General features: G+C 49.1%; 1 protein-coding gene across 1 annotated transcript; it reads right to left on the reverse strand.

The window, feature by feature from the left end:
* Nucleotides 1-8,045: 8,045 nt before the first annotated feature.
* Nucleotides 8,046-9,495, reverse strand: LOC109760420 (BTB/POZ and MATH domain-containing protein 1-like). Its single transcript, XM_020319249.3, has one exon. It carries the CDS (start codon nt 9,493-9,495, stop codon nt 8,425-8,427), a length of 1,071 nt encoding a protein of 356 aa, XP_020174838.1. The 3' UTR covers nt 8,046-8,424.
* Between the last annotated feature and the right edge of the window lie 4,352 nt (nt 9,496-13,847).

Consider the following 13,847-nt stretch of genomic DNA (forward strand, 5'->3'; position numbering starts at 1 on the left):
GGCGGCGGTGACTCCCCCATGCTCGGCGGCGGCGAGTCCCCCATGCGTGGGCGAGGCAAGCGGCGAGGTCGCCGTTCATGTCATGGGCGAGGCGAGCGGCGAGGTCGCCATTCCTGTTGTGGTCGAGGCGAGCGGCCCCGGCAACACCACCGCTGGTTGCAGCCCCCGCCCATGCCGGTTGCTTCCGCTGCTGGCCCACGCCCCCGCCCCCGCACCCGCCGTCGCCTCCACGTCGCCCGCCACCACCTGGTCGGAAGACCTAGAAAAACGCCCGCCGCCACCTGGTCGGAAGACCTAGAAAAACGCTAAGTGTTGCTCTGTTCGATGCCACCTGGTCGGAAGGTTCCACTTGTCAATGATATGAGAGAGTCGTAGTTTTATATAATGTATAGGCAAATTCCCATACATGAGCAACTATCCCTCTCTAGCCCAGCGGTAGCGAGCGAGCGAATCAAGCACGAGGTCGTGGGTTTGAGTCCCGCCTCACGCATCTTTTTTGGGCGAAATAAGCTCTCCGGCGCCTGTCAAATGGGTCCCGCCTGTCAGTGTTTGCCCCGCCTGTCTGTTGAATATTAACATTTAAGCAAAAATGACACCTAGACAATGACACATAAGCGAGGTTGCTGAGGTGGCTGCCTAATCATCCTAATGCATTCAAAATAAAGGGTAGTGACCATTTATATTGGTCGTTATCAGCTAGGCATGAGGCAGTGGACAGTGCTACTAGCTTTACGACCATTTCCTCTAATGAAATTATGACCTTTCTGACCAAAATGGTCGTTATGGTTTAGGGTTTGGAGCCCCCCAGACAGCTTTTGACCAATTGGTCTAAAATGGTCATAAATTTATGACCAATTCTTCCAGGGTCACTAACAGAAGGTCCTAAGTTGACATATTTCTTGTAGTGGTATTTTGACGGCTCCAAAATACTAGCGGGGCTAGGAGCGGGAGTCGTGTTAACATCCCCCACCGGCGATGTCGTCCAGGATGTACTCCAAATACTATACACAGACTCCAACAACGCAGCCGAATACGAGGCCCTATTGCATGGTCTTCGGATGGCCGTATCCATGGGCATACAACGCCTAGAGGTGCACGGGGACTCAAACCTCGCGATATCTCAAATAAACGGAGACTTTGATGCCAAATATCCAAAGACTGCAGCTTATCGTAATGTCGTCTTAAAAATATCGGCTCGGTTCGAGGGGCTCGAATTTCATCACGTCGCCTGGGAGAGTAATCAAGCAGCGGACGTCCTTGCTCGCATTGGCACCAAGCGCGACCCCATCCCACCCAACATTTTCCTGGAAAGGCTTTTCAAGCCATCCGTGGTGCAACAACAGTCCAGATTCGAGTACAACCCCAAATCCCGAACATACTGATAGTATCGGGGGCTCAGCCACCGAAATAACACCGTCGGTACATCTCATTATGGTAGTCATTGCCCCATGGACCGAATCCTTCTTGGCCTACATTAATAGGAAGGAGCTTCCCGAAGACCAGAATGAGGCTCGCCGCATTGTCCAGCTTTCGAAGGCCTACAAGGTTCACGACGGAGAGCTCTACAAGAAAAGTACTGTCGGAGTACTTCAAAGATGTATCTCCGAGGAAAAGGGGCGGCATCTTTTAGCGGAAATTCACGCTGGTCTCGGTGGACACCACGCCGCAGCTCGGGCCCGTGTTAGCAAGGCCTTCCGTACTGGGTTTTATTGGCCGACAGCCCGAGCAGACGCATGGGACCTTGTCCAACGCTGCGTCGGATGCCAACTCTTCGCCAACCAAAGCCATATGCCCCCAACTTCCTTACAAACCATCCCCATTACTTGGCCTTTCGCGGTCTGGGGACTGGATATGGTTGGACCCCTTAAAGGGGGGAAGCCATAAGAAGAAATATCTGCTGGTCATGGTGGACAAATTCACCAAATGGATAGAGGCTAAAACGGCCAAAACGGTCGAGTCTGGCCCGGTGATAGAATTCATATCCGGTGTTGTGCACCATTATGGTGTCCCACACAGCATCATCGCCGACAACGGCTCTAATTTCACAGCCGATGAGGTAAAACCTGGTGTACCAATCTTGGCATTAAACTCGATTACGCCTCCGTCTATCACCCTCAAACCAACGGTCAAGTCGAACGAGCCAATGGTCTTATTATGAGCGGCATCAAGCCCAGACTAGTGCGGTCTTTGAGAGAATCAGACAAGCACTGGGTTGAGGAGCTCGACTTCGTACTCTGGGGGCTGCGGACCACGCCCAACCGTACTACCGGATACACACCTTTCTTCATGGTGTATGGCGCGGAGGCTGTATTGCCCTGCGATATTATCCACGACTCACCTCGAGTGCGTATGTACAAAGAGAGAGCAGCCGAGCTTGATCGGCAGGACAACCTAGATGCCCTGGAAGAGGAGCGCGATGTCGCAAAAGCCCGTTCAGCATTTTACCAACAGCAGGCTCGAAGATATCAAAGCAAAGAAGTACGGGCCAAGACCTACAACATTGGCGAACTCGTTCTACGCCTGCCGGAGAAGAAAAAGGACAAACTCGAGCCCAAATGGGAGGGTCCCTTCATAATTGACGAAGCTCTCGCCGGAGGGGCGTACCATCTTCGTGATGCATCAGACAATCGCCTCAAGCCGAACCCCTGGAACACGGCCAGACTCCGAAGATTCTATGCCTAGCGCCGAACTCCTTGTTCGTGTCCTTCTCCCCTGTAGTTTTCATTATTTTTTCTCTCTTTTCCGATCACTTTTTTGTTTTCACTTTAAAGCTTTCGTACGGCTAGACTGCACACCCCTGACGCATACATCTTATGTACGTCCATTATACCTGGGGGCTTCTTCGACAGAAGTTCTTTATTATTATTCCTTGAGCATCAAGCTCTTCACATATGAGTTTTTTCATATGTACCTTTTCTTCGCCACTATATGCATCAATATGACTTAAGTTTTGGCCAAGCTGGGTTGCCTGGCTCCTGTGCTTATGCCCTACGTTCCCGTTAGTTCGGCTAGGGCATAAAGGGAGCACCTCTGCGATTGTTACTGCCGGGTCATCCGGATGTGTACCTCAGACTGGGTGAAGCCGAAAGCTAGCATTCTTAAGGGAATATTCGGTCGGTGAATTAAAGATGTTTTTTGCACTCACTCCATTGTGAACCCCCAGAAGTTATACAGACTGTGATTTTCACATCACAATTCGGACATGCAAACTGATGCATGCACACCCAGAGAAAGGAACTCTTAACGGAACTATTCTCTCTGGAAAATGTTTCTTACAATCTTAATGTAATATAACATAGCTAGCCGGATACAACTTGTCTGTTCAAGCAACTATGACCCCTACACCTAGTTTCCACGCATACTCCGGTCTATTCGGCCGTGCGGGTATTCGGAAATACTCCGCACCTTTGGGTCCGGAGGTTGCAGTGAAAAGGTCTGCCATGACAAACGCTATACAATTCAGCTAGAATTACAGGTATCAAGGAAAGTACATAGTCACTTGGACTCAAACACTTCCTCCTGTACACCGTCCAAAAGGCGGTCTAACTTACAATCCTGTTGGGAATATTTGGCGGCCACCTCTACTTGGTCATATACTAAACTAACGGGAATTTCTTCCCCATTAGGATCCAGCTTGGTATACCGCGTCTTCACCATAGCCTAGGCCTCTCGCGCACCCTCTCGGTAGGCCGATATCTTCCACAGTCGGATACGCCGCCGCGCTCCTTTGAATAGCTCTACGAGCTCCTCCATACTTCCTGGAGGGGAGGCGGATGGCTATAGGGCCTTGGCAACACTCCGCATCGCCAGCCGAGCATGTGCGTGCAACTGCGACAGCCCTTGCAGCAGATCACTTGATGATCCGGACACCTCCTCTTCAGGACGGCCCGTCAATATACCTGCAATCATAACTATATCAGTTCCATTTATCTCTGAACTACTTTAAAAATAGTCCAGACACATACTGAATATGCCGCCCCGCACCTTCTTGTTCTCCTTCACGGAGTCGGCTAGCTGGGCTCGCACATCTTTCAATTCTTCACCCAATGTAGTGTTGGAATCCTGTAGCTTGATCTTCCCCCCTCTGACTCGGGTCAGCACACGCTCGCCTGCGGCGTGTAGCCTTTTCGCCTCTCTTTCTCCCTCTTGGGCGATCTTCAACTTCTCTTCAAGTTGATCGGGCGATCCTATTATGCGATCAGCAATAGTATTAGTATAGTTGGTATACAATTATTGTTCCTCGATGGAGGGGAATGTTACCTGCAGAGCCTTCTTGAAGTTTTCCAGTTCAGCGGTAGCAGCATTCAGCTGCGCCCGACACTGCTCCAGCTCTCGGGCTAGCAGGTCATTCTTCCCTATAAGGACCCGGTTATACAACGATCCTTAAATCAGTTGTACCAACTGCTTTCAGTCTCGGGGGCTACGGGTATATGGTTATCCTTTCCGGACAAAAAAACTTACCTGCACATCTGTCAAATGTTGCTTTGTGGCTTTTCTAAGCCCATCTCGAGCAGCCGAGCTGAAGGCATTGAATGCCTCTCCCGAGAACTCGGAGTCTCGTAAGACAGCCCGGCAGCGCCGATGATGCATGGCGCTCTCTACTTCCGAGTTGGTAACAGACATGTCTTCTGAACCCTCGTCCGAAGGACAGTCCGGCGTTGTCCCCATAGCGGCCCCCACCTCTCCGGTGGGACCTAAATCCCGGTTGTTCGGAGTGCGACCGGCTGAATCCCCGGGCATAGTCCGGCGAACCTTTTTTCTGATACAGAACCAACATAACAATTACGGTTGGGTACGACTGCCAAAGCATACCTTCAAACCCATACCTCTTCGATGATGGACCGGCCTTGTCTTCGCCGACCTTCCTTTTCGAGGCCTTGCTCGGCACGGGAGCCGCTCTTCTTGGAGTCATCCCCGGCGTAGCATGACGTGCCGAACGCCTCCCCTTTAAAGCATGAGACAGTGCGGTGGGTGAGGCAGTGCAAGGAAGCTCTTTCGAAGGGGATTTCTCCTGATTACTTACGTGGGAAGCTAGAAGAAGACCAGGATAATCGGCGATGATGGCCACTTCTGTGCCGTCATAGCTAGCCTAGTAAAACACCCCTTCCGTGGGTACCACGAATATATCCGGGTCCTCTTCGAACCCAGGATCAAGCTCCCGATTGTGGTTCTCCGGCTGTGGGGCAGGGCTATTAAGCCCCTCGGTTACCTTCCACCAGTGCTGTTTCAAAATAGATGGATGGGGAATTCGTCAAAGATGGCTATAAGAGCGGAGTGGATAAAAGTAAAGGGGTTAAGACTTACCCAGCTGGGAGGGTTGTACATGGAGTACCCGTCTCTCTAATTGATGCGGAGAAATTCTTCTTCCTCCCCTTTGAACAGCTCGGCCAGTATCTTGGCTAGAGCGGTGGGGGTGTCCGGACCTATCCGACCACAACGGGAGGCGTCGTCCTCCCCATTGTAGTGCCACATTGGGACCCCTCTGTATTGAAGTGGCTGAGCCCCTCGCACTATGGAGGTCGCCATTACCTCTACTATTGTAAAGCCAGACTGGGCAAGCATCCTTATCTTGCCCAGGAGCTGAAGGACTTCCGCACTATCCTCCTCTTCAAGACTTCGGGGACGCCAGTTATGACGTTTCTTCAACGGAACTCTTGCCAATTCCGGGAGACCCCTGCGAACGGGCTCGGGAAAAGCGACGTCTTCTATATAGAACCATTCGGAAGGCCATTCTTCAGATGCCTTCCTAGGTGTGCCGGACAGGTATCCTGTATCGGCGACGCGCCATACTTCCGCTCCGCCCACTTCAAATATTGACCCCTGGTGGTTGCGCGGGACAAGGCAGAACAACTTTTTCCACAGTTTGAAATGGGCCTCAATGCCCAGAAACAATTCGCACAACGCGACGTAGCCCGCAATGTGCAAGATGGAGGCCGGAGTAAACTTGTGCAGCTGAAGGCCATAATATTCCAGAAGCCCCCGGAGGAACGGATGGATTGGAAACCCAAAGCCCCTTAGCAGATAAGGGACGAAACAAACTCGCTCCCCCCGGGGTGGATTGGGAAAATCCTCCGCCTGGGTCTTGCCGTTAAGGGAGGCTTGCCCTGCTCGAACAGGGACCAGATCTGCAGGGGGGAGGAATCCCTGCGTTTGCAGCTTCTTTTATTGGTTGTAGGCCACGAGCACTTATCCCACTCGCCTCTCTCTGAGTCGAAGGTGGAACCAGGAGTGCTAGCCATGTTGGAATGGCTTCTCCTAGTTGTCTTTGGGGATTTTTCTCCGCAAGATATTGAATGGATCTAAGATCCGATCTATTTAAATAGGCGCTCTTCCTGGCCTAAACGGGGTGTTATTTGCAAAAGTACCCTAACCCCCCGCGTTCGCTCGACGCGTGGAAGACGAGGTTATTAAACGCCCATAAGCCGAGGGGAGACATTGAATCTACGGCCAAATACACTACTTGGAAAATCATTAAAGGAGGAACCCGCCTTGCAATGCCGAAGACAATTCGTGTGCCGAACACCTCGCTATTGAAGACTGGTTCGGGGGTTACTGAGGGAGTCCTGGACTAAGGGGTCCTCAGGCGTCCGGCCTATTATCCATGGGCCGGACTGATGGGCTGTGAAGACATGAAGGCCGAAGATTGTACCCATGTCCGGATAGGACTCTTCTTGGCGTTGAAGGCAAGCTTGGCGATCAACTATGAAGATTCCTTCCTATGTAACCAACTCTATGTCACCCTAGATCCTCCTGGTGTTTATATAAACCGGGGGGTGTAGTCCGGAAAGGATATACTCATTACCATAGTCATACAGACTAGACTTCTAGGGTTCAGCCATTACGATCTCGTGGTAGATCAACTCTTGTAACACTCATATTCATCAAGATCAATCAAGAAGGAAGTAGGGTATTACCTCCATAGAGAGGGCCCGAACCTGGGTAAACATCGAGTCCCCTGTCTCCTGTAACCATCGATCCTAGATGCACGGTTCGGGACCCCCTACCCGAGATCCGCCGGTTTTGCACCGACACCCCCTCCATCCCACAATATAAGACGTTTTTGCAAGTTAACCAACTGGCAAAAACGTCTTATATTATGGGATGAAGGGAGTATGTATCACGAGTCATCTCCAAAACCAGAGTCGTCGATGCAAGCTATGCGAAAAGGGGAAGTGAGAGCAAGCCCCGCCAACACTTGCCGAGAGCTCCCACCCGTCAGCCACAACAGTCACGCTAACTGTGGTTAAACTCTCAGAGGAGCAATGATACTCAATATACATGTATTTTCCCCAAAAGTAAGGTTCTGTGCTGAACCAATCTTTTTTTCTGTAGCAATTTCTTAATGGGGCTAATTGACTTTCCATTGTACTGGCTACTGTTTTCTTTGATAACTATCAGATCTAAGATGTACTTGGAGGTCTTTTCTTCAAAAAAAAGGGACATCCTTTACATGGCAGGGAGTAGCACAAGACATTGCATATTCAGGATGGTACAAAATATGCCTGCATAGGGATGAAACATGCAAATAACGATGCATAGGGAATGAAACATGCAAATAACGATGAATAACGTAGGATGCAAGATAGAAAACCTGAACAATTGACATGTAACTTTATTAAGCTATTATAGTCTTGACTTGGTGCAATAAAGCCGAATCTATTGTATCCTAGAGTAATGTTTGATTGAAACCGACTAACCCATTAGTCTAGAAATTGAGCAAATTGCCAAAAAAAAAAGACTTATGAGGCTAACGGCATAAATTGTCTGTGAACTAGGACATGCCAAAAATAAACATATTGCCTTGGTGGATATTGTTTTCTGACAAAGAATTTATTCGTCAAACTTTATCTCTGATTGCATTGGAAGTTCGGTCATTGGCTTCCCCAAACATGAATTGCACAAAATGAAAATTTCAATGTGAGGATATTCATGGCATCCGAGACTCCGGGAACTATGTTTTTCATTGAAATGAAACATCAATTTTCAAGAAAACATATGACAATATCAACATGATTTTACCATAGCAACATTGCTATGTTCGAGAGTGTTTTTAACTTTTTATGGTGGTGGTGAGACCATCATAGCTATACTTGTTAATGTAAAAGATCCAGGTATCATATTCAACGAAGTTTAGACACAACAAATGGATTTTCCATAGAACAGTATCTTTAATACGATTAGGGAGAAGAGAAATTGGTATACAGCTGGATAAATTATATATTCAGGTTGTCAACGGATACAAATAGCAAGGTCACAAACAGGAAAACAGGTCTAACTAATAAATATTTTCAACTTTTGATGAGCTAACTCAAGAAGAATATAGCATTGTAACACATAACTTCATAAATAATTAGCTAGGCTCTCTAAGGTTCATCTAATTGTTTCCCACAAAAAAAAAGATTCATGTAACAGCAAGTTGTCCATCTATGTTTTGCGAAGCTTACTAGACCTCTCCAATACATCCACCAAGAGATAAGGGCAATTTCTTTTGAGATCTCCATAACCAGGGGTTGCCACCACAGCATCCATATCCTGTGAAGTGGACATAAATTCAATGCAAGCATCCTTAAGCCCATCGCAGTGATGTTGATCAGACAAGCCCAACGTGGTTGCCACGGTCTGCACGTTAATATCCTCGCAAAGGAGGCTTTGACATAACAGCTTTAGCCTCTCCATGGCATATCGATCCGCGGCCACGAGCAAGTGCCGAACCATTTCAATATGACCTTCCCTCTCAAGATCATCAAAAGCAGCTGGCAATGCATCATTATAGATGAAATAGAGCAATGCCTTGAAGACATCAGGCTGCATCTCTTGGATGGTCACGAGCTGTGCCCTCGTCTCCCTCATCGGCCCATAGAGCTCCGCTTCAAACACAGGCGACCGCATGGCGAGGATGATCTTGTGTGCCATGAAAGTCTCTCCTGCAACACTGAATGTGACATCTGCCTTCTCCTTTGCTTCTAACAGACTGCCGAGATGCGATATGATGTCCGAAGGCGGCACCTCGATTCTAGGGGGTGGTTTTATTTCAGAGACCCGAGGTTCTTTGATGACTGTGATGGCGCAGTTGATCTTGAGGCTGTCTTCGTGAAGGTACACCGATGCTTCGAACTCGCCCCTTTTTATGAAATGAGTGCCGATGGGTGGAGCAAACCTGCTCTCCATGTTTTGGCAGAACATCCTCGGATCTGTCTTGTGCAGGGAACACAGCAACCCTTCGCCGTCGACCAGCCTGAGGTCGCAGGATGCGTGCACCCTGGCGTCCTTGCTCAACAGCTCCAGGTAAATTGCCATGTGATCTTCGTTGTGTTGCCCATCTCCATCAGGATAGAAGCGGATTTCCCACTCATGGCCCCCGACGGAAAAGGAGCCGGACCGGATGACCTTGCCGATGCCCATGCCCTTGTGATGGCTGTACCCGCAGATCTCGAACACGTAACTGTCCTCCACTTTCACCGGTGTGCACCTCGACACCGTTTTCGTGGCCGGCATTATGCGGGGCGTGGACGGACGAGCAGGATCGCCGCCGATGGAAGAACCGCCACCGCCAGCCACGGCGGCGGTTAGGAGTTTTGAACTGCGTGCCCTAACTCAACGCATACGCACGATTCAGATGGTGAAGACATTTGAACGCATTGGCAAGTGCAGATGTGAAAAATGGACGGGAAAAGAAGAATGGAAAACTAGATGGTGGAAGAAACCCAACCTTGAGATGATCGGAGAAGTAGGCGGCGGCGAAGAAGACCAGAGGAAATCTTAAGGTGAGACGCAGACCTCGTGGGACGTGGGTCTTTTGTTGCTTCGTATCGGACTGTTCTCACACGGTAGTTATCGGACTGTGCTGCACTAATTACGTGCTTCCCCCATAACTGCTCCCCGTGAAGCACGTTTGACATCCCATAAAAGCCTCTCAAACCTTTCTTCCTCGATTCCATGCATGCTACTGATTCAAACAAACAAGGAAATGTTTATTACCTAAAAATGGCGTAATTGTTTTTGACCATTCGTTTTGGATTAGGTTCTTTAGGGCATCTCCAAGACGGACCCGTAAACCTTCCGCAACCGTGGAAGTCATTCAACGCTGACCTGTATCGGTCCACGGCATGGTCCGAACGCGATTTCTCCCGCAAACCGGAGAAAAAAATGAAGGAGGCTTGTGGGAATCCGGACCGCTCCCAAACCCGCTTCTGACTGTCCCAACCTTCATTCAATTATCCGGGCTCCCCTTCGGCTTGAAGAAGACCGCTTTCCCTTTCATTTCTACCCTGGCACTCATCATAAGTTTATAGGGCGCCCTGAGGGTAGACCCAGCAATTTGTCAATCTATACACAGCATAAGTTATCGGTCCACCAAAAATCCGTCACCCGCCCCTTCCGCGCTTTCCTTCCGATGCACGCACCGCTTACTGCGCCACATTCATGCCGGCCCCAGAGCACGTGGAGGCCGGCATTGATGCCGCAATGTGATCGGAGGGAGGGTGGGCGACGCTGACTGATGCCACCTCTCGGCAGCCGCCACTTCAATGCGGACGCGGGTTCAAACAAACAAGGGAATCTCCTCGCAAAAAAACAAGGAAATGTTTTTGACCTGAAAATGGCGTAATTGTTTTTCACCATTCGTTTTGGATTAGGTTATTTAGGGCATCTCCAAGGCGGACCCATAAACCGAGGGCCGGCCCTGGGCCAAACTAGGGGCCCCGACCTAGTAGTGTTGCAACCGGCATTTCCTAACACCTCCGCGATGCTCTAGGCCGGCCCATCTAAAGTGTTCTCTTTGTGTCTTAATATGCAAAATAGGGTGCCGCCAGGTTTCGAACCAGCTACCTCTCTCGTCAAAGATCATTGACTAACCACGCGGCCGGCGGCCGGGATCTTGTTATGTTTTACCTTTTCATTCTATTGTTCGTTCTTCTTCCTTTTTCCCTCTTTTCGTTTTCCATTTTTAATTTTTCGTTTTCTTTTTTTCTTTCATCTTTGTCCGATGAATTGGTTTGCAAATACATGGACGTTTTCTTCAAATTGATGAACTTTTTTCAAAATCAATGAACTTTCTTTGAAATTTGATGAACTTTTATTCAAATTCGATGAACTTTTTTTGAATTTCAATGAACTTTTTTGAATTTTGATGAACTTTTTCTAATGTTGATAATTTTTTTTCACATTTGGTGAAGTTTTTTTCAATTTCGATGAACTTATTTCAAATTTGATGAACTTTTTTCAAAATTGATGAATTTTTTTCGAATTCATGAACTTTTTTTTCGTTTTTTTTCTTTCGTCTTGGTCCGATGAATTGGTTTGCAAATACATGGACGTTTTCTTCAAATTGATGAACTTTTTTCAAAATCAAAAACCTTTCTTTGAATTTTGATGAACTTTTTTTGAATTTCGATGAACTTTTTCTAATGTTGATAAACTTTTTTTCTGATTTGGTGTAGTTTTTTTTCAATTTCGATGAACTTTTTTCAAAACCGATGAACTTTTTTCAAATTCATGAACTTTTTTCAAATTCATGAACTTTTTTCCAAATTGTTGAACTTTTTTCAAAATCAGTGAACTTTTTTCAGAATTGATGAAACTTTTTTGAATTTTGATGAACTTTTTTCAAATCTGTGAACTTTTTTCTCAAGATTTGTGAACTATTTTTCTAACAGATAAACCTTTTTCAAAATCGATAGACATTTTTCTCAAAATCGTGAACTTTCTTTTTCAAAATCGATTAGTTCTTTCAAAACAAATGAGATTATCTGTAATTCATGAACTTTTTGCAAAAAAAATTCACAAAAATTAAATCAAAGCGCTACAGTAAACGTTACCATGTGTAATAAATAGCGCGGCTACAAGTGTACTTAAAAACATCGCCCCGTAATTGGTGTGTATCACGTCGTAGGTCAGGTGGTTAGGCATACACGTTCGCTGTCGTCACGGCGCGAGATCGATCATCGCTGAGGGCCATTTTTTGCGGTTCTTTCGCTTTTTTCGCGCTACCCCCTGTAGCGGGCCGGTCCAGTTGCATCGCTTTTCGGGCGCCAGTAGGAGGAACCGCTGCTGAGAGCGCCGATTAGGAGCTCCCGTTGCAACCTGCAGTGTATATATAGATATGGGCCCTGATAAATTGGTGCAAATAAAAAAAAACCTGTAGACAGGGAGGCCCATCTCATACAGAAGACATATTGTCACTGGTTTACTGCAACCTTCAGTCTTCAGGTGCCTTCACTCCTTTTCTTGCAAACATGCTGCCCAGAAAACACTTACCTGGTTGGGAGAAAAAAAAGGAGGAAAAGAACAGATAGGTCCATTGGATTGCATAAGGGAGCTATGCATAAATATGTTGTAAGGAATGAATCTACTAATAATCTTGAGGAATTAGATGGCACTGGTGCTGAAGAACAACAACATGCTGAGAATGAGACCACAGTTCTCGAAAATAATGCCCATGAGACTCCTAAAAATCTGAGTGACCGTGAGAATCCTTCTTTTTGTTTATGCTCGTAACTTCTATGATATATGATTTAGACCTGAAATATGACATTGTTATCATATATTATTTACCAAGGAAAATTACCACTGTTTTTTTTAGCTTTGCAAAAAGAAAATCTATCAATGTACGGTATCAATTTTTCCCTCCAATGTCGCCACTGGGCCCATTCATTTTGGTTCGCCCCGGGGCCTCCAAAACTCCAGGACCGGCCCTACGTAAACCTCCCACTACCGTCCGGACCGCGGAAGTCATCCAACGCAGACATCAGTCTGCAGCATGGTCCGGACGCGATTTCTCCCGCAAACCGGAGACAAAAGTGTGAGAGGTTTGCGGGAGTCCGGACCGCTCCCAAGCCCGCTTCTGACCGCCCTGGCCCACCTAAAACCCGTCACCCACCCCTCCTGCGCTTTCCCTCCGATGCACGCGCCGTTTACCGCGTCACATTCATGCCGACTCAGAGCATGTGGAGGCCGGTATTGATGCCGCGATGTGACCGGAGGGAGGGAGGGCGGCGCTGACTGATGCGACTTCTTGGCAGCCACCGCTTCACGCGTATGCGGGTTCCCAGGAAACCAACTTCGGTCGTTGTGCCGCATTGAAGCAGCTGACCGGCCCTTCGCATGGCCTGGCCGCGGGTATTTAAGCGCTCTCCAGCGCCGTCCACATCGCATCTTCCTCCTCCTCCCCTCTCCGCACATCTCCCTCCACATCTCCGACGATGGGCAAGTCCTGGGCACCGGCACCAGCAGGCGGTTCGGGGGCGGGATCTGGCGGCTCATGGAAACGCCGCCCTCGAATTCCGAGGATGTCGTCCTCGTCGGCTGGCAGTGACTCGACGCGGGCGGAGATCTGCATCTCCTCCGGCGACGAGGAGGACCAGCAACCGCCGCCACAGTCCGCACCGGTGCCGGGCCAGGTCTACACCGACACGGACACGGAGTTTGAGGAGCCGATGGAGCTAATGCTCCGTGGCTCCGTCGTCCACACCAACGGCCCGGCTCCGCCATCGGGGGTGCTCCTCCCCGTGAAGCCGGAGCCGGCACCCCTCCATGCTCTCCATCACCACACAGCTGCGGCGTCCAAATCGGACGTCATGTCAAGGAAGAGTGGCTCTCGCCGCCGCCCCTACGCGTCAAGGAAGAGTGCCGCTTACCGCCGCCCCGGCGCGTCGTGAAGGAGGAGCGCCGCTCGCCGCCGCCCCTGCACTACCTCCGCAGCGGCGGCTCCTCGTCAGCGTCCCAGAGCGCCATGATGGCGCAGGAGTATGCCGACCGGAACAACGCTGGCGGGACAGCCACAACGCCGCGCGCAGATCCAAGTTCGCGGACTCGGACGTCCCACCGCCACACATCGCGGCGGACCCGAA

The sequence above is a fragment of the Aegilops tauschii genome, chromosome 7 (assembly GCF_002575655.3).
Source record: "Aegilops tauschii subsp. strangulata cultivar AL8/78 chromosome 7, Aet v6.0, whole genome shotgun sequence".
NCBI classification, from domain to species: domain Eukaryota; kingdom Viridiplantae; phylum Streptophyta; class Magnoliopsida; order Poales; family Poaceae; genus Aegilops; species Aegilops tauschii.